Here is a 25,286-nt window from a genome sequence, read left to right as displayed (position 1 = left end):
TATCTTCTGAAATTATTATTGATGGGTGTTCCGATTTTTCTGTCAGAGGAGACAGAAACCTTTTTGGGGTTTACTTATTTTAGTCCGTTCAGAGTATAAGAAGGTCTTCTTTGGAGATGAATAATTGCGAATCTATTTGGACATATATTAGGTTAATATAAAATATATCGTTTATGCGTATAAGTACACAAGAGTATAGCTTAAATTTGTTTCGTCACAGAACTTACGTCACACGAGATACGTTATAAAGTTTGTAACCAATTGAATAACTATGGCAAGCGAAATGCACATTAATTCCTTAAACCACGGTTTAACAGTTAACTATATAGTTAAGAGACTTTGAACCCGGGTTCAAAGTGCCGTTTGCACATTAAATCCTTAAACCCGAGTTCAAGAGTTTGAACCGCAGTTCAAAGTGTGTCTAAAAATAGATACAAATCTGTTATATGAGACGACCAATTAGCGGAGCTTAAACCACAATTAGCTATATATAGAAGGTAAATGCCGCGATTTCATTGGTCCTCTCGTAACTATAGGGTTAAGAGACTTTAAACTGCGGTTTAAAGTCTTAAACTGCGGTTAAGAGGTGCGGAATGCACATTAATTATTTAACAGTTAATTATATAATTAAGAAATTGTGAACCCGAGTTCAAAGTGCCGTTTGCACAGTAATTCCTTAAACCCGAGTTCAAGAGTGTAAACTGCGGTTCAAAGTCTTAAACTGGGGTTAACAAGCGCGGAATGTACATTTATTATCTAACTGTTGAATTTATACAGTAAAAATACTAAAATGAAAGTTTTGTCACACCATGCGAATGTCCTATCAAGTAAAGGTGACGATTAACCAAAATGAAGTGTAATATAACTTATTTCAATGGGTTTTATGCGGTGCGAGTGTTCACAAAACACCGGTTGACCTTGAATATGACATGGGACGATGATGGGTAAAAAACAATCTCGTCGAATAACATTTCTCAATTATCAACGAGTTTAAGCCGTTGACACTGCATTGCATGGGAAGAAAAGGTGATATAAGGTATGTTGTTAATTCATGTTGTCGTTTTATTACCAAATTTATGGATGTTATCGCTAAATTATCTCAATTTTTTAACCCGGAAGTGGATAGTTCCGATTTATTTACGGAACCACATACATTGATAAATATGCACTGTAGCAAATCTTCATATAATCAATCTGTGTACAGAGAATAAGAAAAAAACACACTAGTTTAATAATATAAATCCTTTATTAATCAAAATCATATGTTCAACCTCTCCTATACCACTATACCAGTGTAACGATTTGGAAAACAGACCGGACTAAAACATCCGTATTATTAATAATAATAACAATAAATAAAAGCTTTATTTACAAAACGTTACACAAAAAAGAAAAATGGAAAAATGACATGACAACATATTATTATGACAATTTAACTTTACTAATACAAGAATAATGGTTATGCATTAATTATAAATAATTTAACAAAGCGGGATGCTTAGAGTTCTTTATCGACGCACTCCCACTCAATGAGGTCTATTAATGTATTAAGTTTCAAACTGATGCTATTAATACTTTTTAACGAGACAGACGACGGACAAGTGATCCCTATAAGAAAACATTTGGTAGAAAACAATATTAATGCAAAGTATTCGATACAAAAGCATGTGTTCGTTAACATAAAATACTATAATTGTAACATAATTATACTATGTACAACAACCTCAAGGTAGACATAAGTGTAATACAAATTTGAAGTCAATGAAATTAACAAACTGTAAAATTAATCATTAACATAATTGTGTCGCGTTCTGAGAAAAACGGGTCATAATGCTGGTGCGTAAATTGTCATCCCAGATTAGCCTGTTCAGTCCGCACAGGCTAATCAGGGACGACAATTTCCGCTTTTATGAAATGTTTCGTTTAAATGATGTCTCTTCTTAGCGAAAATCCAGATAAGGCGGAAAGTGTCACTTAACGCATAAGCATTATGCCAAGTTTTCTCAGAACACGACACAATTATGCATGTTCAAAACCATTTTTAGCTACATTTTCCCACATTCTGTTTCACTATTGCTTTAACTTATATTTTTATGGGACCGTTTCATCAAAGATCGTACGACAATCTTAATTTATAACTTTAATTTAAAAACTAAAAATATACAAGCTGTTGATAAATAGCTCCGCAAGATATAAGCCATCGGTAAGAAAATGGTGAAATAAATGATTTTACTAGAAATAAGCAATAATATGCTTCGGTCGGTTAAAATAATGTTTCTTTGAAATTCGTATCGTATTCTAAATTTGTCGTACGATGTTTGATGAAACGGGCCCATAAGAATATAAGTTAAAGCAAGAATTTGACAGTATTTGAGTGATCTCAGCTATATCATACTCTTGGACACACTCAAAAACTGTTTACAGAAAATACTATTTTTGTAACATAATTATACTATGTACAACAACCTCAAGGTAGACATAAGTGTAATACAAATTTGTAGTCAATGAAATTAAAAAACTGTAAAATGAATCATTAACATAATTGTGTCGCGTTCTGAGAAAACTGGTCATAATTCTGGTGCGTAAATTGTTATCCCAGATTAGCCTGTGCAGTCCGCACAGGCTAATCAGGGACGACAATTTCCGCTTTTGTGGAATGTTTCGTTCAAATGATGTCTGATTATTACTTTGCTTACTGATTCAGCACATAGTTTTATTTTTAATCGCAGGCAAAATGTATTTGTGATACCTTTTTTTCGCCGCAGAATTCATGCATTAACGGATCAGTTGTAGCCATAACGGATCACGTGATCGAAACCACTCCGGGGGCATCTAACATGCTATTTGAATTGTCGAAACATGAACTGTGTTGTTTACAATGACCAAGTTACATTGCCAGTTATAAATAATGTTCATTATTTTTTGTATTGTTTTCTATATGTGATCTTGTATATACACGTTTCGCATGGTGTTCTTGTGTGAATTATCTGTTGAAAAACCTAAAAAGATCGAAAAGATGGGCATATTATAAACCATGTTAATTGTTTTAATCATATCTAATCATCGGTATTGAACATGGAACATAAATAAAACATTACGAGTGAGATCACTTATTGAAAGAATCAACAAGATGTGCATATATTTTAATATATTATAGAATCAATACGCATATTATCACGCTTGATCCGTTATTGCCCTAATTCTTCATTTCATTTAAGGAGTTGCAAACTCTTAAACACGAATCAAAACTGAAACGGACTTTTGCAGGGAGAAAGACTACTAAATGGCCTTTAAATTAATGCGTAAACTCTTTACTTTCCAACAGAGTTTTAGAATGTGGCCGCGAATAATGTTAAACCTCTATTTGGAAACGAGACGGAAGTCAACAAAGTCGTTTATACATGTCGCCAAAACATACCAAAATGTTTGACAACGAATAGCTCCGATTACGACTCAATCAATGCGTTAAAAAACGGCCTTGAAGATGCTGTGTGCAAAATATCATCTAAAAATGTCAACTATTTATCGCAATACGCATGGTCTTGAACATCAAAGTGATCCGCTATGGGTAATGATCCGGTAATGGTAACTTGACTGTACAGTCAGTCAACCAGTTTAAAATAACCTGGCAAAAAACGTTAATTCACAAGTCCAGTCCACAATAATTTCTTTCGGGATTTAGTGTCGAAGTGAGATGATATAAAAATAAAGGGTAAAATTTATTTTGTATGATAACAGGTTAGGCCAGATGGCATATGCAGTTTTTTGTCAAAAATAGCCAATTAAAGTTCACCTTTTCGCAAAATTATTAAAAATCATTCAACTTACAGAATTAGTATTTCAAAACATTATCATGGCATTTGTTTTCAATCAGCATTTTTTGTATTTCAAAATAATAAAGCCTTCTATTTCCATATGCGCATTTCAAAACATAACTCATTCATTAAGTTCTGGTTAACTTTTTGCTGCATTTATCCCCCCTGTAAGCATAATACAAAAGCTTTCTTACTAAAACTTTGTATCTTTATTCCTTTACCTAATGTATACCTTAGACACTTATCATTTTGTTTTTATTGTGGCATTATGGAAAATTAAATACAAATTAATCGGAACTGCTGATTTTCAAGAGCTGATTGACCAACTGTACACCAATCCGAATCGACTATATTTCGGTTAGGGGTATTTCTATCAGATTTATACCATAAAAGGATCACAAAGAAAATATATAAATATAACCTTATTTGCTGCAATAACATCACACTTTTGACGAAGTCTGCGTTGTCTGCAAAACCACTTTGAAGTTTTCTTTCTATATCTTGGAATGCTGTTTCAAACGTACGTAATAATTCACTAACTTCATCCGCCGCCATCTTGATAGAAATGCGCCAGGAACAAAACAATATCACATGACGAAACGACGGGCGTTAATTGGTTAATAATTAATGTGCAGAGACAACCAGGGACCTATACAAACAAAGTTTGTATAGGTCCCTGAGACAACCAAACACCTAAAAGTCTTAACCTATTTTTCAAAGTCTTAAACTGCGGTTCAAAGTCTTAAACTGGGGTTAAGACGCGCGGAATGCACATTAATTATTTAACAGTTAACTATAGAGTTAAGAGACTTTGAACCCGAGTTTAAAGTGCCGTTTGCACATTAAATCCTTAAACCCGAGTTCAAGAGTTTGAACCGCAGTTCAAAGTGTGTCTAAAAATAGATACAAATCTCTTATCTACATAATTCAGAGACAACCAATCAGCGGAGCTTAAACCACAATTAGCTATATATAGAAGGTAAATGCCGCGATTTCATTGGTCCTCTCTTAACTATAGAGTTAAGAGACTTTGAAATGCAGTTCAAACACTTGAACTCGGGTTTAAGGATTTAATGTGCTAACGGCACTTTGAACCCGGGTTCAAAGTCTCTTAACTATATAGTTAACTGTTAAACCGTGGTTTAAGGAATTAATGTGCATTTCGCTTGTCATAAATAACACTATGCGTTGAATATAAACGTGTGCTTTTTTCAATTGCAATTCGTCACATGTGGTTTTATCTGGGTGCAGGTTCACGTGACTCTGTTGGGTTCCCAATTAAATTTTAATGGATGTAAACTCACCGGTAAGTGCTGCTTTTTTGCCAACTAAACTTTTTTAAACATTCTTTACTAAGAATTTCAACTTGTGCATAAATGACAAAATTTTATGCCGCGTATGGCACTGTGAAATACATCAGAATTACTTTATTTAATAATCCTGCGTTCTTGTTAAAAAAATCTATGTAAACTGCACGGTTACGCTTCACGCAGCGTCAAATTTTGTCACCGATTTCAAACGTATTCAAAGATTTATTCTTATACCTTAAGACATCGGCATAGACTGCAAGAAAAACTTTCTTTTATGCACTTAAGATTTTTGGCAAATGTATTCCAAGAACTTGATATATTTGAAACAAGAAATATCTTTAAACAAGATATACGGCGTTGATAGTGATTGTGGTTGAGGAAAGATAAAGAGTTATATCAATGAGACAGCAAATGCTTTTTTCTGCGCAGTTCTTTGCAGCATCAAACGCAAATCAATTACGTTGCTCCAGATTTCGTGGCTTATTTCGCATTATTACATATTATTGACCATATATCTATCTATATATATATATATATATATATATATATATATATATATATATATATATATATATATATATATATATATATATATATATATATGAATAGAACAGAAATACACAAGAAGAATGAAAATTAAATGAAAATATATGAGCCAATGGCCACACACGAGTCAACCGTACATATTTGAAATATTAATACGCGCGTTCTTCGAGCGGACATGTTGTAGTGGTTTTTCGGACAAAGTTATTTTATTCGATTGTTAGAAGTATCGTGAATCAACGCGCTCATGCTTAATAAACTGGTTTCTATGGTGGAATAGTTCTTATTAAATTAATCAAAACTAGTACTAATCATGGAATTACCATTATTATATCGCCGAGTAGCTGCAAAAAAGGTATGTCTGGACATGTTCACCGGGTTATCGCGATAGAGTTTATATCATGAGTCTTGTACTGACCGCGAACTGAACTTCATACCTTGCGAGATGGAATGCAATGCATTAAAGTGAGGTCGCGATTCCACTGCTGGAACGACGGTTTGTTTAAAGCTTTATACTTTTACATGTTTTTTTTTCGGTGTTTCGAAAACAATTTAACATATTTTGGTCAAAACGAATATCAGGATAGGGAACAACAATATTTAAATGCTCTAAAATATGCTCTAAAAGTGATCACATAATGCAATACGGTAGTAATAATTAAATATGAGAACACAGCCTTTAAGTACAAACGCTATGGCGCCGGTGTGGCGTAAAATATGAAAGACCCGTAAAATATGCAAGTGCGCATGTGCAAAGGGATCACAACATCCGGCGTAAAAAGTGCAAGTTGCATATGTAAATATATTAATAAATCTACGAAAAGAGATGATAATTAACATTCTTATCATTATGTAATGTCAGCCACGTAAGCCATGCTGTTGATTGCATAGGTGTCACACGGATTTAACGGTGTAATGTACGTTTTTACGATGATAAAAGATGTCCATTATGGTTGAGAACATCCTGAGAGGCCCTGTTGTATGTGTAGACGATAAAAATACAATAATATTAAATAAACATGACTATTCGAACCTAAATAATGCAAGAAACATGGTATGTATTCATTTACTACATGAAGGAGAACAAATACTTTAAAGACAAGCTGTACACGTTGAATAAATTCAGCATACAAGATGCTTGACTTGCATATGTTGCGGATAAAGGGATTGTCAACCACGACAACGAAGAAAAGAACAGTTGTTAAATACTGTATTTTTTCACAATTGGTTATATTGATTAAAATATCACGACATGTCAAAAATTAAGAGGTTCGAAAGATGGCTCGTCCACGATATATTACATGACTTAACAAAAGTTGTGGTATGTCTACCAGGTAACTACCAGTCAACTATAAATAACACCAGTAGATTGATCATCATCGTCATGTGGTAAATCCAGGAAAATGCAAACTGTGCATGCGTAATGAATTGTATACATTATATATAAAAAATGATCAATCTACTTGCGATATTTAGAGTGTGTATATTGTTATATCACCTATTTTCACGATCTACTTTCGATTTCACATCGTAAAATTTTATTACCAATTATACTGAAAATATGAACTTTTTTCAAGTAATATAATATACCGGTTGTGATATGTTCATCAATATAAACTAATAGTTGTTAAAAAAAACGGTATTTTAGAACTTTTCTTTTTTCGTCATTTGTGGTTGACAGTCCCTTTAAAATACACATTTGAACAAAAAAACAACAACTATATTCTAACCTGAAGTATCCATGAAAGTTAGTTTCAGTCTTTGATAATCTTTATATAAAATAACCTAAATGAGCTAAATTGGTTTTAAAAACAGATGAACAGTTGGTAAGTTAAGCACAAAGAAATATTGACTTGCATATTTTATGGCCACACTTGCAAATTTTTTGGCTAAACTTGCAAATTTTATAGCCACAAATGTATATTTTTATAAGAATTTTTTAAGTGAAACTATGTAAGAAAAATGGCTTCTAACAGATGAGTGCCTGTTAATGAACAACACCATGATAACTAAGCTATATGTGTGGGAAATATTAACCATTTAGCACCATAAAGCGGGTATATATGATCTTGTCAAATATTTATTAATTAATATAAAATATGTAAAAAACTTATTATACATATATTTCAATATAAACTAAAATAAAAGTTAAGAAGAACATGTGTCGCCAAAATGCTAAATAAGCAAGATATTTAATTCTGAAATCGAAAAAGGCTGTACAGCCGAATTCGCAGCATGTATATTATGCATGTACGATGTGAATCTAAATTTAGTTTAACCGTTCATTTGAAATACTGCATCGATATTGGTTCATACGACACCCGAACACTTACTAAAAAGACGAATGCATCGGTTATTACAGGAAAATATGTACGAATTATCTTCGTCACAATAGGCTCGGGCGATAATTTGTATTTGCTGTATTTTATGAAATTCGTCTTAAATGTATCATTTTTCTTGCATATTGTGTGTTATTATAACATATTTGTATCAATATATCAAAATTTAACACATATAAAAATCGTATAATTACGCTTTAAAACGTTGACTTGGATATTTTACAACAAAAAATGCATATTTGGACATGATAGTACATGACTTCTCTTCCTGTTTTTTTTTAAGCGGCCTTGTCCCCCTCATTTTGTGAAAAAATGAGCTGCGAACAGTTCCAAACTGTAAATAAATGAGTCGCAAACTTTCTAAAATTAGTCAGTGAGCTCTTGTCTTATGAAAGCATTTTGTATTTAAACTTGGAGCAGATTGGTGAAAATTCTTTAGGAGTGTGTATCCTCACGAAAGTGTGACGGAAGGATAGACACCGAGAGCCTAATGCTGCCTTTTTGATACAGCACTCCTGACTTTGTGTTTGTGAACAGAATGTATATAATGTAAAATAACATGTTTGAAAATCAATGAATTAAACTCTTCATTTAACGTTTAATTGTATCTGCCCATGATAACATTAAAAATTATTGTACATGTGTGATGCCTTTATGCTATAAATTACTGGTAATTAATAAATAACTACCACTTGAAGTAATACCGTGACAAGTGCTAGACCTTTAACTACCCACACTTGCATTTAAAATACTTTTTTATTGGAAATTCCTGTCAATGTTAGTTACGAATTCAGCGTACATATAGTTATTTCTTATTAAGTGCCAAAGTTTATAATAAAAATGGTGCAGTTGTATCCCTAAGATTAATAATAGCACATATAAATTATGACAAGGTACACATTTCTGCAAATTATTATACTTGTACCAAAAATCACCTGTCTAGGGGCATCATAAATTCTTATCTGTTGTAATCAACACCACTAGTGATATATGGTTTCTAAACCCCATTCTGATCAGCCATAAATCACAGTCAAGAGTGAGAAAATGTTGTTATCAGATACAATTCTTATCAGACACTGGTCATTAATGGGTTAACTTATACATCATATTCACCAAAAAATAATTTACTGAACATTCACCAATTACAAAAATCTATACTTTCAATCTTATTTTTTCCAACAGGTTTTAATGTTATAATGCAATCTGAGATGAACAAAAGGGTCATAAGCCACATATATAAATTATATAATTTATGTAAATTTAAAGTATGACTTTAGTTGTTTGTAATTCCTAGTTTGAAAAACAATAATGCAAATTAAAAAAAATATATGACAGTTGCAAAAAGAAAAAAAGACACATTTCCAGTATGTACATGTATACACAATAAAAGTATGAATAAATTGCACTAACAGGTGAAAAAGGCATAGAAACACATTTTAATTTTAGTAACGGTACAGTACCGGTACTCTATTAATGGTATTTTGTGACAAGTTGAAAAGAATATAAATATTAGAGGTGAAAAAGATGCATATTCAATTCGTATAAAGTATTCTATACAATACAACTCAATGGCATTGTAACAACAAGCATCAAATTTATATATTAAGTTGCGAGACAACAGTACTGAACAATTTCCATTTGCTGGGATGAATTCTTAGTTGTGTTTTTATTAGATCATCTATTTTTTGAAAAAAAAATGAGCTATTGTCATCACCATGGCGTCGGCGTTGGCGTCCGGTTAAGTTTTGCGTTTAGGTCCACTTTTCTCAGAAAGTATCAATGCTATTGCATTAAAACTTGGTACACTTACTTACTATCATGAGGGGACTGGACAGGCAAAGTTAGATGACTCTGGCGTGCATTTTGACAGAATCATGTGCCCTTTTTATACTTAGAAAATTGAAAATTTTGGTTAAGTTTTGTGTTTAGGTCCATTTTATTCCTTAAGTATCAAAGCTATTGCCTTCATACTTGCAACACTGACTAACTATCATAAGGGGACTGTGCAGGCAAAGTAATGTAACTCTGACTGGCATTTTGACAAAATTATGTGCCCTTTTTATACTTAGAAAATTGAAAATTTGGTTAAGTTTTGTGTTTAGGTCCACTTTATTCCTACAGTATCAAAGCTATTGCTTTCATACTTGCAACACTTATTAAATATCATAAGGGGACTGTGCAGGCAAAGTTATGTAACTCTGACTGGCATTTGGACGGAATTATGGGCCCTTTATACTTAGAAAATTGAAAATTTGGTTAAGTTATGTGTTTTGGTCCACTTTACCCCTTAAGTATTATAGATATTGCTTTCATACTTGGAACACTCGCAAACTATCATAAGGGTACAGTAAAAGGACAAGTTGCATAACTCTTGTTGTCATTTACACGGAATTATGGCCCTTTTTTTACTTAGTAACTTTGAATATATGGTTAAATTTTGTGTTTCGATCCACTTTACTTCTAAAGTATCAAGGCTATTGCTTTCAAACTTCAAATACTTTCATGCTATCATGAGGTTACTGTACCTGGCAAGTTGAATTTTACCTTGACCTTTGAATGACCTTGACTCTCAAGGTCAAATTATTAAATTTTGCTAAAATTGCCATAACTTCTTTATTTATGATTAGATTTGATTGATACTTTGAAAAAACTACTCTTACCTGACATACCACAATAGACTCCACCCAAACCACCCCCCGTGCCTTCCCCCCCCGAATCCCCCCCTATTTTTTTATATTTTTTTTTTAAGATCATCTCACAAATGACCACCACACCCTCACACTATACCACCCCACCCACCCCCCAATTTTTTTTTAGAAACGGTTAAAAAACACAAATATTTATTTTTATTATTTTATGTTTGAAATACTGTCCGACCATCGCACCCAAGAATCCCCCACACACCCCCTCCCCCCCACCCCGAATCCCCCCTCCTATTTTTTTTTTTTTAAAGATCATCTCAAAAATGACCACCACACCCTCACACTATACCCACCCACCCCCCAATTTTTTTTTATTTGAAACGGTTCAAAACACAAATATTTATTTTTATTATTTTATGTTTGAAATACCGACCAACCATCGCACCCAAACCCCCACACTATACACCCCTCTTCACTCCACCCCTCCCTCCTTTGTGATTGAAAATGAGAGTCCTTTCACCTTTAAAAAGAAAATAGATGAGCGGTCTGCACCCGCAAGGCGGTGCTCTTGTTAATTTATATTTTTACTTTACCGGTAGTTACCATAGATATATACTTAATGTATTTCTTGTCTCCTGTTATGCTTGGAATGCATTTATTGATTGTACACTTGTAAAAGCATAGCTTTATAAACAAAATAACATAATTATGATGCCAGCATTTGTGTGAATTTTTCTACAAAAATTAATAGGCAAAGAAATCCTTCATGCCTATTTGTGTATGTGTTTGTATTCAACGGTGAAAAGTATTGGCTGTTATATTGTCAACTGTATGCTAATATTTCTTTAAATTTCAGAACTGAGAACAGACTTCACAAGGTCTAAGAAGGTCTAATACATGCCAACAGCAAATCAATTCCGTTGATGTTCTCTCTACATATCAATGGACAAATAAAGCTCTCGATATTAAGTGAACAAATAACACTGGATTACTTAATTCAATTTTATAACTGCACTACCATGACCATGAATAATTGTGCTAAGGTACAGCTGGCTTGGTTTGGACACATCACCAGGCACAACTCTTTGCAAGGCTGTTTTCCAGGGTACGCTAGAGGAAGGTCGACGATGAGGCCATTTGTAGAAAAGATGGATGGATAATGTAAAAAAATGGACATGCCTTTCCATGGATGAATTACTCAAAGCTGCACACAACAGACCCGACTGGAGGAGCATTTCTGTATCGTGGTCCCTCATTTTCCCAAACAAGCTGAACCAGTTTGAGAATTACTGGGATAAAGAAATAATTTAATCTAACAGTCATGTATTTGAATTTTTGAACACGCCAATCTATATTATGTATATGTGCAGAATCTTTACCTCTCAGACTATGACATTACCAATTTAAAGTACTGGAAATTTAGTTAAGTTTAAGTAAAAATTACATTTGTTTCATAAAGCATGTATTATTTATTTCATTATTTTTAACTCACCTGAGCACAAGGTGCATATGGTGTGCTTTTAGGATCAGTATTTGTCCCTTGTGCGTCATCAACACTTTTATCCAGGTTTTCGGAAGGAAAAAACTGGTTATTAGATTGGCGAATATCGGCGGGCTGGCGGGCGAAACAAGCTTGTCCAGGCCATAGCTATGTCGTTCATTGTGAGATTTTAAAATCATTTGGCATAGATGTTCACCATCATGTTACTGTGCGTCGGGCGCAAGAATTACGTCGATATTTCCAAGGTCAAGGTCACATTTGGAGTTCAAAGGTCAAAAATGGCCATAAATGAGCTTGTCCAGGCCATAACTATGTCATTCATTGCGAGATTTAAAATTCATTTGGCACTTTTGTTCAACATTATTGGACATTGAACGGTGTGTCATGCGAAAGAAATACGTCAATATCTCCAAGGTCAAGGTCACACTTAGAGTTCAAAGGTAAAAGATGGCCATAAATGTTTTGGACGATGTGTCATGCTAAAGAATTACGTCAATATCTCCATGGTCAAGGTCACACTTTGAGTTCAAAGATGGCCATAAATGATCTTATTCGGGCCATTACTGTCATTCTTTGTCAGATTTTAAAATGAAAATGCACATTTATTTTGTTCACAGTCATTGGACGGCATGTCATGCAAAAGAATTCAAGAGTTCAAAGGTCAAAATGGCCACATGATAATGGCGTAATAATTCTTAAGAATCGCATAAATTAGCTTCTCTTGTTTTGTGAAGACAACATGCAAAATATTCTGTGTCAATGCATGTGGGGGTATAATTATGTCACGTGTATGACAAAGCCCTTGTTATCCCCCGCCATCGGCGGAGGGATATTGTTTTGGCGTTGTCCTTCTGTCCGTCCGTCCGTCTTTCCGTCCGTCCAGCGCCATATCTTGGAAGTGCTTTGGCGTATTTCATTGAAACTTGGTATGAGTATATATATATGGATAAGATAATGATGCACGCCAAATGGCATTGTACACCATCTGTAAATAACAGAGTTATGTCCCTTTGTATCTTGAAAAAATGCTTAATTGAGTGTCAAATATAACACTTGTGTCCAGAAGCATATTGGCGGGGGATATCAATTCAACAAATTTGTTTGTTATAAATATATTTTTGTAAAAACCTTGTTGTGACAATTTTGTCCCTTGTTCCTTGTTAACACTATAGGTAACATTTATTGCTTGATTGCCATGAAACATGTTAAGAAAATGTGTCCCAATGATATCTTTGTTGGGTTTGAAACTGTGTCACACCAGGTCAAAACCTAGGTCACTAGATAAAAATAAACAAAAAAATGGTCACATTTATTGTTCAATCTTCTTGAAACTTGGGCAAACATATGTCTTAATGATATCTCAGCTGTGTTCGAAAATGTTTCGGGTTCGTTGAAAAACATGGTCGCTAGGGGAAACTTTTCTCACATGGCTAAAGTAAAACCTTAACACTCTAGAAATCACATTTATACTTCAACGTTCATTAAACTTGGTCAGATCATTTGTTCTTATAATAGCTCTGCTTTGTTTTCGAAAATGGTTATGGTCTGTTGAAAAACATGGCCACCAGGTGGTGGGGCAGTTTACCTCATATGGCTATAGAAAAACCTTGTAATTCACCACATACGTAAGTGTGCAAATGCATTATTCAACATTACGCTGCTAGACTATCAACAGCATTATATTGTAATGTTCAGATAGGAAGCCATTCATGTACGGGGTATAATAGAGTAAACTGTGATACACGTTTTAGCTGTTCTTTGCTAATGTCTTATATCAACCCCCCCCCCATCAAATTTGGCACATGTCGGATAGGAAGTTATTTGATCAGTTATATAGCTATCCAAGTCTATAAAATATTTCAGGGTTCCCAGCCAACCTGGAAATCAGGGAAAACCTGGAAAAAGACTTTCATCTTTTCCAGTCAGGGAATTCATGAACAGTTCCTGAAATCAGGGAAAAATCAGGGAATTTTGTTTGGTCAGACTTTCCCGACTTGTGTCGAGAATCTGTACGATTAAAACAGCAAATCGAATCCTTTGTTTGGCTATGGTGGGTTTGTAGTATACATGTAGCTTAGTTATATCTGCAACTGCTATTTGAGGGTTTCTAAAATGAGAAATAGGTCGAAATTATGATCCTGGAATTTTTATTTTCATCAGGGAAAAATCAGGGAATTTTGTTCATACAATAAACTGGGAACCCTGTTTTTTACTTTGTGCGTGTGGCCTCTTCTGAACCCATTCAAGAAGAAATAACACATACATGTAGTCGAGGGCCTCAATATGAGGTTTTGTATAAAATATAACACTAGGTCATAATGACTTCTTTATTAACATCAAGTAACATTAATTTCATTCCAAGACATAACATTAACACAAGGGCTGTTTGTAAAACATGCATGCCCCCCATATGGGCTCTCTGTTGTAGTGAGAGCCATTGTGTGAATATGTTTTTTGTCACTGTGACCTTGACCTTTGACCTAGTGACCAGAAAATCAATAGGGGTCATCTGCCAGTCATGATCAATGTACCTATGAAGTTTCATGATCCTAGCCATAAGCATTCTTGAGTTATCATCCGGACACCATTTTACTATTTCGGGTCACCGTGACCTTGACCTTTGACCTAGTGACCTGAAAATCAATAGGGGTCATCTGCGAGTCATGATCAATCTACCTGTCAAGTTTCATGATCCTAGGCCTAAGCCTTCTTGAGTTATCATCCGGAAACCATTTTACTATTTTGGGTCACCGTGACCTTGACCTTTGACCTAGTGACCTCAAAATCAATAGGGGTCATCTGTGAGTCATGATCAATGTACCTATGAAGTTTCATGATCCTAGCCATAAGCGTTCTTCAGTTATCATCCGGAAACCATTTTACTATTTTGGGTCACCGTGACCTTGACCTTTGACCTAGTGACCTCAAAATCAATAGGGGTCATCTGTGAGTCATGATCAATGTACCTATGAAGTTTCATGATCCTAGGCCCAAGCGTTCTTGAGTTATCGTCTGACAACCACCTGGTGGACGGACCGACAGATGCATAAGATACACAGTTACAGCCTTTCTGAAGTATGCAAGAAAAATACAATTTCAGACCTGATTGTGACCCATTACATTGTAATTCAGCTATATTTGTTATATAAAATCAACAGTCAATAATTAACACATATGAAGCATTTCTTGCACATTTTATGAAATAAAATAGACGGAAGTACTATTTTCTAACCCATCGTCTTTATCGTTTTTATGCCTGAACCATTTCATTTAAGCCAAGCTTTTTGTTGAACATAAAGTTAACATACAAAGGAATTTTTATGCTGAAAACACATTTGTGATTTTTACACACGAAATATGTTATAATGTTAAAATCAAGGTATTTCCTAAATTTGGTTTTATGTTGTGATCTGTACAGATTTGTACCTGGAAAGATCGATGGTACAAAGGTTGTTTTGAAAAAAGATGTAAACAATATCCTTAAGGAGTTCCATGGAAGTGCCTTTGGTGGCCACAGTGGCATAAACAAGACTAGAGAGGCGATCAACTTGCGCTATTGGTGGCCAGGGCTCACAGAGGACATTAAGAAATACGTAAGTATAAATCAGGGAAAAGGTGGGAATTGTAGAGGTTAAAAAGTAATTAATCCTTTCTTTACTTCAAATTTCTTGATTAATGGTTATTTATTAAAATGTAAGTTTAGATTTCTTCAAACAGTCACAAACACAGCTTTTGAGTAAGGTGCAAAAACAATTTAAACGTAAAGTTCCCTGTTGTTATACCTCTATAAAGCCTTATTATGACATGCATCTGATAATTTCCACATGCTTTTTAAATTTTGGTTTACATATTTTGGTTTTTCACTTGTGATTATATATTTATCTTTTACTAAAGACCACTGTATACATATATAGACACACAAAGACAATAAATTATAAATAAACAATACAATCTGTTATTTTAGGTGAGTACCTGTGAGGCTTGTCAGAAGTCTGACCCCTTAAAACCAGCCAAGAAACCCGAACTCCAGCAAATAAAGGTATTACAATACGTAAAATATTCTCTGTACAGTAAAAACAGATAAAAACCTAACAATAAAGGAACAAGAGCATAGCATAACGGGCACGCTCAGCTGCGGGTGCAGTTTTGAATACATGAAAGCTTGACAGAATTTTTTTTCAAGTCACAGTGACCTTGACCTTTGACCTAGTGACCCAAAATTGGGTGTGGCATTTAGAACTCATCAAGGTGCAGCTACATATGAAGTTGTCGGTTGAAGCACTTTGATTTTAGAGCTAATGTTCAAAACCTTGACAAATTGTTAAGGTTTTAGCACGACGCGGACGAAGACGGAGACAACAACACCAGGACCATATACATTCAATGAGAAAAAGGATGTTATAAATTCTATGTACAGCAATTGTATAATATACATATTACAAAATAAGTAACATGAATGTACAAATTACAAACAGTTAATATATAATGTGCTATATATGGGACGCTGACAAATACATTGTTCTATATCAATTTTGAAACTGCATTTTAAGGAAAAATGCGAGTCCACGATGCATAGCCATTAGTATATTTTCTTCTGTTAAGTTCGGTTTGTAATAGTTCCTTAAATTCTAGGTTTCTTGCCCATTCGAGCTGGTTGGTGTAGATCTTATGGGCCCATTCCAAGAAACATCCAGTGGCAACAAGTTCATTTTTACCGCAACAGATTATTTCACCAAGTGGGTTGAAGCGTTCCCAATTCCATCTAAAACTGCAAAGGATGTCAACAAATGTTTTAGAAAACTGTTTGCAACTCATGGCGCTATGAACGCCATTCTCACTGATCAGGGCCGAGAATTTGTAAATGAGGTAGAGTGCACATTTATTATTTTACTTGGTAGTTAAAGCATTAATTATTATAGCAGCTTTCTATCAAAAGTCACAAGGAAAGATAAAAACCATTTGCAATAAGTAAACCAGCAATGTCCCTTCTCCCATAGCAATGAGTTTGAACACGAAATACTATGTCCCTTGCAAACTAGATTGTCTTTTTACAAGCTTTTTATTATATGACTCCTTATGTTGTCAAATAACAATCACACTTTCCCAACCTTGGCCTATCAAAGCTAGGGAGTATTTTAATTTTATAAGGAATACATTTTTGGTTTGAATGAAATTCCTCAAGTCATTCCCTAGGAACTATGTTAAAAAAATGCCTCAATATTTCATATTAAGTGTTCAATGGACCAATATATTAACCAATTTACTATAGTTAAACTAGTTAGTAATCTTTGCCTGAATTGTAATTTGGATAAGAGAAATACATCCATCAAGCCATTCCTGTGCAATCAGCTTACCAAAATAATTAACTAAGTTTGGATGCTGACGCTGGCACAAACACAAGAAAGAGATAAATAGCTTCCTTTTTTTTCAATAGTTGAGCTAAAAACAGACAAAAATAATGTGCGAATGGCAAATAATTTGCATATGAGCATAATTAAATAAAATTGGAAAACAAAAACATTTGTCTCTGTAGGTGAAGGAGGAACTCTGCCAAGAGTGGAATGTGAAGCATCGGATAACTTCGGCCTATCATCCACAGACCAATGGACTGGATGAAAAGACAAACCAGACCATCAAAAAGTATGTAAATGACTCGACCATGATAAAATACATATAAACTGTGACCAACTCACTGGCAAACTGATAAATAAGTTGATTATTCTGAATAACCAGTTATTGCATATTCATTAATGTATTAAATTAAGTACAGTACTGATAAACGCTCGGCTGCGGGTGCAGTTTTGAATAAATGAAAGCTTGTCAGAAGAATATTAGAGATCAGTGACCTTGACCTTTGACCTAGTGACCCAAAAATGGGTGTGGCGTGTAGAACTCATCAAGGTGCATCTACATATGAAGTTTCAATGTTGTAGGTGGAAGCACTTTGATTTTAGTCTTTTATTAGTGCCAATGTTAAGGTTTTAGCATAAAGCGGATGGCCGACGAGCTGGTTATGAAAATATATCGGGTTTTCTCCAAAAACAGCCGAGCTAATATACATCAAAAGAATTTACACAAACATCCAATGGAAAAACAATATAAATTGTTCAACCTAAAACATGTTGTTTTCATTATATATAACTAAATGAATTGTGAACAGGTATTTGAAAAATATTTTTAGTGTGCTGAGGAAAATGGTCAATGAGAATCAAAACAACTGGGATGAATACCTTGATGGAGCTCTGTTTGCCCAGCGCACCAAACGGCACTCCAGCACCAAGTTCACACCCTTCTTCCTTTTGTACGGGAGAGAGGCGGTTTACCCAAGTCAGCTTCCGCCAGCGTTCACTGGAGCAGTATGTGATACAATTGTTATTAAGAACAGAGGATTTATAGAATACAATTAAATTACATATACATGGCATACAAATGTTATTTGGCATTAAATAAATGAATCAATAAATTAAATGCCAGAATTGAGTAGTATCTAAGTGTGAAAATAATACTGAGAAATTGAGATACTTCATTAAGATAATCCCAATTACATGAACATTAAGCTTAATTACCTCAATTTGTAAAGCTTTATCCAATGTTTTACATTTGATCTGTTAATGCCGGATATACATATAGGAGCTAGCATGAGTTGTCATATCTTACTATATTTTATTAACGAGTTCAGGAATTTTGTTAGTAAGCGAGCCTTTGACGCGTTTAATAAAATATGGTATGATATGACAACGATTGTCAGATCTTTTTATCACATGCTTTTAAATAAGCAAATTAAATAAATAGTACGCAAACATAATAATAAATCCCGAATGTTGTTTACATGATGTCATCTGATGTTGCAACGTCATTCATAACAAAATGCGATTGGTCAATAAACGAAAACTAAGCCTATGAAAACACTTATAAAGTATATTACACATGTGTAAGATAAAAATATATGTTATGGTTATATTACATGGGAAACAGGGAATGGCATGTGTTAAATAAGATTTATGAAACAAATACATGCATACAGGTCAGCAAGTGTGCTCTTCAAATACTGGAGTCAACAAATAATTGTACATTTCAATATCATTCATAATTAGTGTAATATCTTCATAAAAAGTCCAAGCAAATATTATGCCCAAGTACACAAACATGTGTAACATTTCTTGACTATTGCAGATTCCTACTGTAACACCACAAGAGGAGGAAGAGATGGTAGAAAACATAACACACATAAGAAAAAGAGCAATGGATGAGGTGACCACCAACATAGACACTGCACATAGAAAGCAGCAAAAGGACTTCAAAATGAGGCAAACCAAAAAATATGTTGCTTTAAAAGAAGGCGACCGAGTGCTCCTCCTTCGTGCAAAGACAGCCACCCGAAAAGGAAACCTTCAAGCTAACTATACAGGCCCTTATACAATTGATCATATACAGGGAAAGACAGCCTGCCTCCTTTCAGACGGTCAAAGGCTGAAGCAGAAGGTTTCCTTAGACCGGCTGAAACAGTATGTTGAGGCAGAAGCTGTGACATCGCCGTTAGTCGAAGGACCAACCACACAGGTTCCTGTCAAGCAACCAGATGAGAGGGAAGAATTCGTGTCCCAGACAGCAGCAGCTGGACAACTTGACCAGCTCAGCAATATTATTTTGCAGAGTAGCTTGCTCCAGCAGCTACCCTCCCAAACGCTCATAGATGAGGTAATACTAGCTTTAGCAAACCTGAAGAGCAACGATACAATACAAATATGTACATAGTAACATACAAACAACAATAATATATCGAGATACTATATATTTTATCATACCATACGCTTTTTTGATACAGGAAAATTGTCTTGTTCATGTTGGCTTATTATAAAACCAGTGTCATAATTGATATTCAATTTGGATAAAAGGTTGTCTTTTTTTCTAAGACATAAATACATTCAATTTAATAGTGATTAATGAATTAATTTAATTGATTAATGTTTAGAAATGACATAAACTTTGTTGTACTTTTAAGTGTAGAATAGAGGTCACATTTTCAGAAAATTGATCTCCTAAAAATTAAAATTTATTTAATATTAGTTTCAGAAACATAAGCTAATTGGCATCACTTTTGTTGATTAGTTAAACAACCCATTATTTGTTTGACTACCACAGATGGCAAGTAAATTTGAGGCTGATGTAGAAACTATTTCATCCAACATCCTACCCCATCTCAGGACCATTGATGTCAACCTGGAAACCAAAACAACTCTTTGTATGTCGCTCTCCAGTGTCTGCCTTATGGCTTTTCAAGCCAAATTGCCAGTCATGGATGTAGCCGAGACCCTTAAGCCAAGACCGCGTCACTTGAAGACCACCACTGTGAGAAAGATGCCATACAAGAATGATCAAAGGCTCAGACTTGGCAATTAGGTTATGGATCCAATCAACATTGAATCATTAGATGCTGGAGAATGGGTAGATGACAAGGTAAGTTCACAACAGTGAATTGGTGTAAAATATGTGTATCTGGATAAGAACAAATTTAAGCATTCACACGCACTTATGTATTATATTGTATTATATGTATTAAACAGACAAGTATTATCTTTAGTTTACGATTTTGCGTTTTTCAGATTAATCTCATCCAACTTTGATAATTGCATTAATTTAAAATAAATTAATTGTATAAACATGTCAGCATGACAACACTTTTTACACAATTATTGCCTTATTTGGAAGTATAAAATTTACAATTTATTTTAATCATTTCATTACATTATTGTGTAAATAATTTTAACTTTATCAGAAAAATCAATTACAAATAGGCATCATGGCAAGTTTGGCCTTTAAACAATATTGTTGAAACATGTGTAGCAAAATAATTCAAAATATGGACAGCAATAAAAGTTATATACCAACTGTATGTTATTGACATAAAAATGTTGCTGAAACATTTGTGCAACAAAGCTACTTTTTATCGCAGGTCATCAATGCCTACCTTGGCCTTATAAAGGCAGAAGTGAATCTCACCAGTAACCATTTGTTTGTCCTGCCCTCGTATACAGCAGTATTGTGGGAAAATGGGACCCTGAACCACTGGATGTTTGAAAAGGTATTAAAACAGCATGGAGTTACATATAAATTTATATATAATTCAAGTTTTATTGTCATTTTTTCATCACTATTCAATTAAGCCTACATTAATAAACAAGTATTTGACACAAAACTTCATCATTTGATACACTATATATAATAATGCTTACCCAGAGAGTCGAGACTCTCACAGTAGCTGTGTGCAGTCATGGATACGAAACCTAAATGGTTAAATATTCTATTGTCAATATTTTTTTTACTGAAAGCAATTTGATTCCAATTATGTAGTATAATGAAGTCTGTCATAAAATGTCTTTTGCTGGACATATTTGTACACGTATGTTCTGAACCGTTCAAGTATAATTACAGGAACTGCCACGTAACATGTGATAAAAATGTTTCTTACATCCAGGTTTCACCTCATGACCTTGCACAGAAGGCTAACTGAAACAAAATACAAAGCAATCATTAATATATGTAAGCAAAGCACGTTTAGGCAACACAAATAACAAAATACAAAAGAAAGATTATGATTTTTTCACGGTTAACAGCTTCTAAATTTTGCACAAGTTTAAATGTTAACACACATCAGTATATAGAGCATTGCCATTTCTATACTCTAGAAATACCTTCTTGGAATAACTTCAAGTAGCCGTTACTAACACATCCAATCTGATCATGAGCACATGTCTCTCATACATGATACATTATAAATTCTATGTCCAACAGACATCAATGCCCCTGCAATATGTTATTGTACACAGAAGCATATATGTACCTATGTTACACATATTGACTATTTCACAATTGTGAAATGACATTTAAGAGAGATCTGGACAATGTTGTGGCAGCATAATGTTAAATTCAGTAACGTCTTTTAATGAAGGAACACTTCTCCAACTACAAGCTTCTGCTGATGCCTATCAACAGCCATGGCAATCACTGGATCCTTCTTGTGGCAAAACCCAAGGAAAAGACAGTGTCAATCTTAGATTCATTACACCACCAAAACTTTAAGTGGCTGAATCTCTGGGGGTAAGTGCAATTCTCCTTAAGTCTGGTTGGGGGTAAACAAAAATAGGTGTAAGAATTGTTGTTATTTATCAAAATAAAACAAAAAAACTATAAGAATTATCATCATATATTTTTATCACTAAATTTTTCCAGCTTGGTTAAAAGAGTAGGAAATAAAAGAATAAAACAATAATTACTTTCTACCAGTAACAATTCGGAAAAAAAAGGTAAGCAATTATGAAAAATACTGTTAATGAAACAAACTATAAAAGCAAGGGACATTGAAAATATTTGAGGTGGTATGCAAACATTTACATAGATTCAATAGTATGCATATTCTAAGTGGAAAAAGGGCCATAATTCTTACAAAGTGCTTGAAACAGTTGTTTTAACCTTTAATGTAGAATTATCAATAATATGCATATTCAAAAAGGCCAAAGGGCTGTAATTCTTACAAAATCCTTGATACAGTTGCCTTCTCTTGTTTATAGATTGGCGTATGAGTGATGACTCTAATGTGTTTTGTTTTTTACTGCAGCCAATTCTTTGATCTAAGAAACAAAGCTGCCAATGTTAAGGAGCAACTTGGTCCTTGGACATACAGTCCCATGCAGAGTAACAAGCAAAAGGACAGCAACTCTTGCGGAGTATTCACATTAATGGTATGTTCATGCATATCAAAATATGCTGCCTTTTCGACATAAATAGAATAAAATAAACAGGCCCCAATTACAGTCATTTCAGTTAATGACAAGAAGCTGGACATTTGATGGTTGAAGTTAGTACATGGTAATGTGTAGAATACAAATTAGGTTTGACTGATTCCTATCCTTAACCAACAGGAATTTATACCTGTCTTGTTCAGGTTTTAAAGTAGTAGTATGGTGGCAATTTAACGTCCATATAAAGTAGCCATGTTCAGTTTTGTTTAAAACAATTATTGGAGCCGTCAATTTTAACTGTTATTATGAACGCTATTTTTTTCCAGAATGCTGAAGCCATTGCTCTTGGGGTTCCCCGTGAAATAATGCGGCAGGTTCACTGTCAAGAATACAGGAATTATCTCAGGGAACGGATTCTGCAACACAGCAAAGAAGCAGACGACACTATGTGTGATATGCCCAATTGCAGCGTTTCATCAGGAACACAGCGATGGGTACAATGTTCTGTGTGTGGCAGGTGGTACCACCTGAAGTGCTGTGGTCTGCCAGTAAGGGCAGCCCTTGAAGAGCAATATGAACATGTATGTATGGGTTGCACAGCAAAGTTCTCATAGCAGTACCATTCATTGAAAAACAAGTGCCTCTACATGAAAAAAAAACAAAAAAAAAAGTTATAAAATGGACATGTAATGCGGGCAACAAAGAGTTGGGTGGCGCCAATGACACCCCTGCCATCGAGCAGATAATACAGTTTCACATCTGTGCAGCTGGGGGACCCGTAGCTAACTTAAATAAGTTACATTAAATGTAATTAATACAAATATAGTAACCATATTGACTTTTAAGGCTGAACAGCAAAACGCCTCTTTTGGTCCCGAACTCTAACACCCCCAAAACAAAATAAATGAATATTTAAACAACTAAAATTTTTTTGTTAATTGTTATTGATCGTGGCCTAGTACCGTTACCAGAAATATTAATGAAAACAGCTGAGTTACAGAGCTGAAACCAAAATTGCCGACAGACAGACACAATGACAATAGTTTGAAAAACCCTTTTTGGGGCAATATAGATAAATCTGAAACTAAACAACCATTTCAAACTAATGCTTACATAATGCCTACACAAAACATACAATCTGATGCAAACACAGTTTAATATAATTATATCTATTTAAAATAAAATTTGAACAGGTCAATTGAATGAGTGACATCATCAATTCATGCAGTGAAATCAGTATTTCAATAAAATGTATAACATGTAACGATTGTTATACATCAGATGCATCCATCAATACCTACACAGGTCTAGAATTAATGAGACTATATATTTAAACACAATCAGACAGGTTGTTTTATTTCATTGTATGAACTTAACAATTTTTGTTAATGACGAAACGTATTATGAAAAATATAAAAGTATTACGATATTAATACACATTATGAGGAACATGTACCTAAAATTTGGATTGATGCTTTTAAGTTATATGGATTTACACCATATTAGTTCAACCAAATTCTCCCATCCTAAGTCAGTATTCTACTTATAGCATATGGTAAATTACTACTCTGTAATCCTGCAAAATTTAGTCGCCAGTTGTTGAGGTTACAATGTCCACCCAGTGACTAGGCTCAGGGGTTTTTCCGCACTGTCTACGCCTCCAGAAAATGGATGCACTCCTAAAGCAAACAGACCTGATCCCAAACCGAAATTATTAAAAAAATTATCCCAATTTCCAAAAAAGAAATGTTTTTTTTTTTTTCAAGAATGAAGTGTCTTAAAACGTGTGTGACTAACCAGTGTTTGATTAGGTCAAAAATATCTGCTATGCGGTTTTGACTGTTCAGTTCTTATCTCAGAGTGTAACTGTAACTGAAAAACAAAACTGCAGTACTTGAATAAACGTTGAACACGCCCAATATTGCATCTGTTTATATAAAGACGACAAAATAACAAATAAAAAGCAAATTTATTTGTTAAACCGCTGAATTATTTAAGCATGATAAATTCAAAATTTTTTCCCAAATGAGCCGTTTCATTGACGCAAAAATTCCCAAAATGACCAATTTTGTCGATAAAAAATTCCCAATTTGGTCAGAATCCTTTTCCCAAAATAGGCAGAAAAAGCCCTGCTAGGAGGTAACAGGTTCGATCGACAATGCGGGCACGTTCTTTAGATCTCCCCATAGACAACAAGTACTGGTCCTAGTCTCAAGAAACGGACTTGAAAGCATTTTAAATAAACCTATGGCTTTCTATGCAACTGAGCTAAAAAAATTGGTTTAAACTAATCCTGCAATGTTAACCTTTAAACAGTAATAATACAAAGGAAAACCTGTTGTTCCGGGCAGAAAGTGGGTGGATGTGTGATCACTTGTTTCATTATTTCCACTGTTA

General features: G+C 34.2%; 1 protein-coding gene and 2 long non-coding RNA genes across 4 annotated transcripts; 2 read left to right on the top strand and 1 right to left on the bottom strand.

Annotated features, from left to right (window-relative positions):
• Nucleotides 1-6,369: 6,369 nt before the first annotated feature.
• Nucleotides 6,370-13,454, top strand: LOC127847780 (uncharacterized). 2 transcript variants are annotated; one of them, XR_008034168.1, is made up of 3 exons: nt 6,380-6,585; nt 11,506-12,570; nt 12,663-13,454. It is a non-coding gene; the product is annotated as an uncharacterized LOC127847780 (long non-coding RNA). The 2 variants fall into 2 exon arrangements; XR_008034167.1 differs by having other exon boundaries at nt 6,370-6,585; nt 11,506-13,454.
• Nucleotides 13,455-14,463: 1,009 nt separating this feature from the next.
• On the bottom strand, nt 14,464-20,338 carry LOC127847781 (uncharacterized). Its single transcript, XR_008034169.1, has 2 exons — nt 18,381-20,338; nt 14,464-16,918 (listed from the first exon to the last, which is right to left on the bottom strand). It is a non-coding gene; the product is annotated as an uncharacterized LOC127847781 (long non-coding RNA).
• A 215-nt stretch (nt 20,339-20,553) lies between these two features.
• Nucleotides 20,554-23,503, top strand: LOC127847935 (uncharacterized). The gene is made up of 5 exons (XM_052380167.1): nt 20,554-20,607; nt 21,104-21,232; nt 22,100-22,248; nt 22,766-22,913; nt 23,216-23,503. The coding sequence occupies exons 1-5, from the start codon at nt 20,554-20,556 to the stop codon at nt 23,501-23,503; spliced, it is 768 nt and encodes a 255-aa protein (XP_052236127.1).
• Nucleotides 23,504-25,286: the final 1,783 nt, after the last annotated feature.

Source organism: Dreissena polymorpha, chromosome 10 (assembly GCF_020536995.1).
Source record: "Dreissena polymorpha isolate Duluth1 chromosome 10, UMN_Dpol_1.0, whole genome shotgun sequence".
NCBI lineage: Eukaryota > Metazoa > Mollusca > Bivalvia > Myida > Dreissenidae > Dreissena > Dreissena polymorpha.
The sequence above is the reverse complement of the archived record's forward strand: the minus strand, read 5'-3'. Positions and strand labels throughout refer to the sequence as shown.

Excerpts from the sequence above, each read along its gene's own strand:
- LOC127847935 (XM_052380167.1), top strand. The coding sequence starts at position 20,554 with ATGGATCCAATCAACATTGAATCATTAGATGCTGGAGAATGGGTAGAT. Across the intron at positions 20,608-21,103 it reads GAGAATGGGTAGATGACAAG|GTCATCAATGCCTACCTTGG; the intron begins GTAAGTTCACAA and ends TTTTTATCGCAG. Across the intron at positions 21,233-22,099 it reads ACCACTGGATGTTTGAAAAG|GAACACTTCTCCAACTACAA; the intron begins GTATTAAAACAG and ends CTTTTAATGAAG.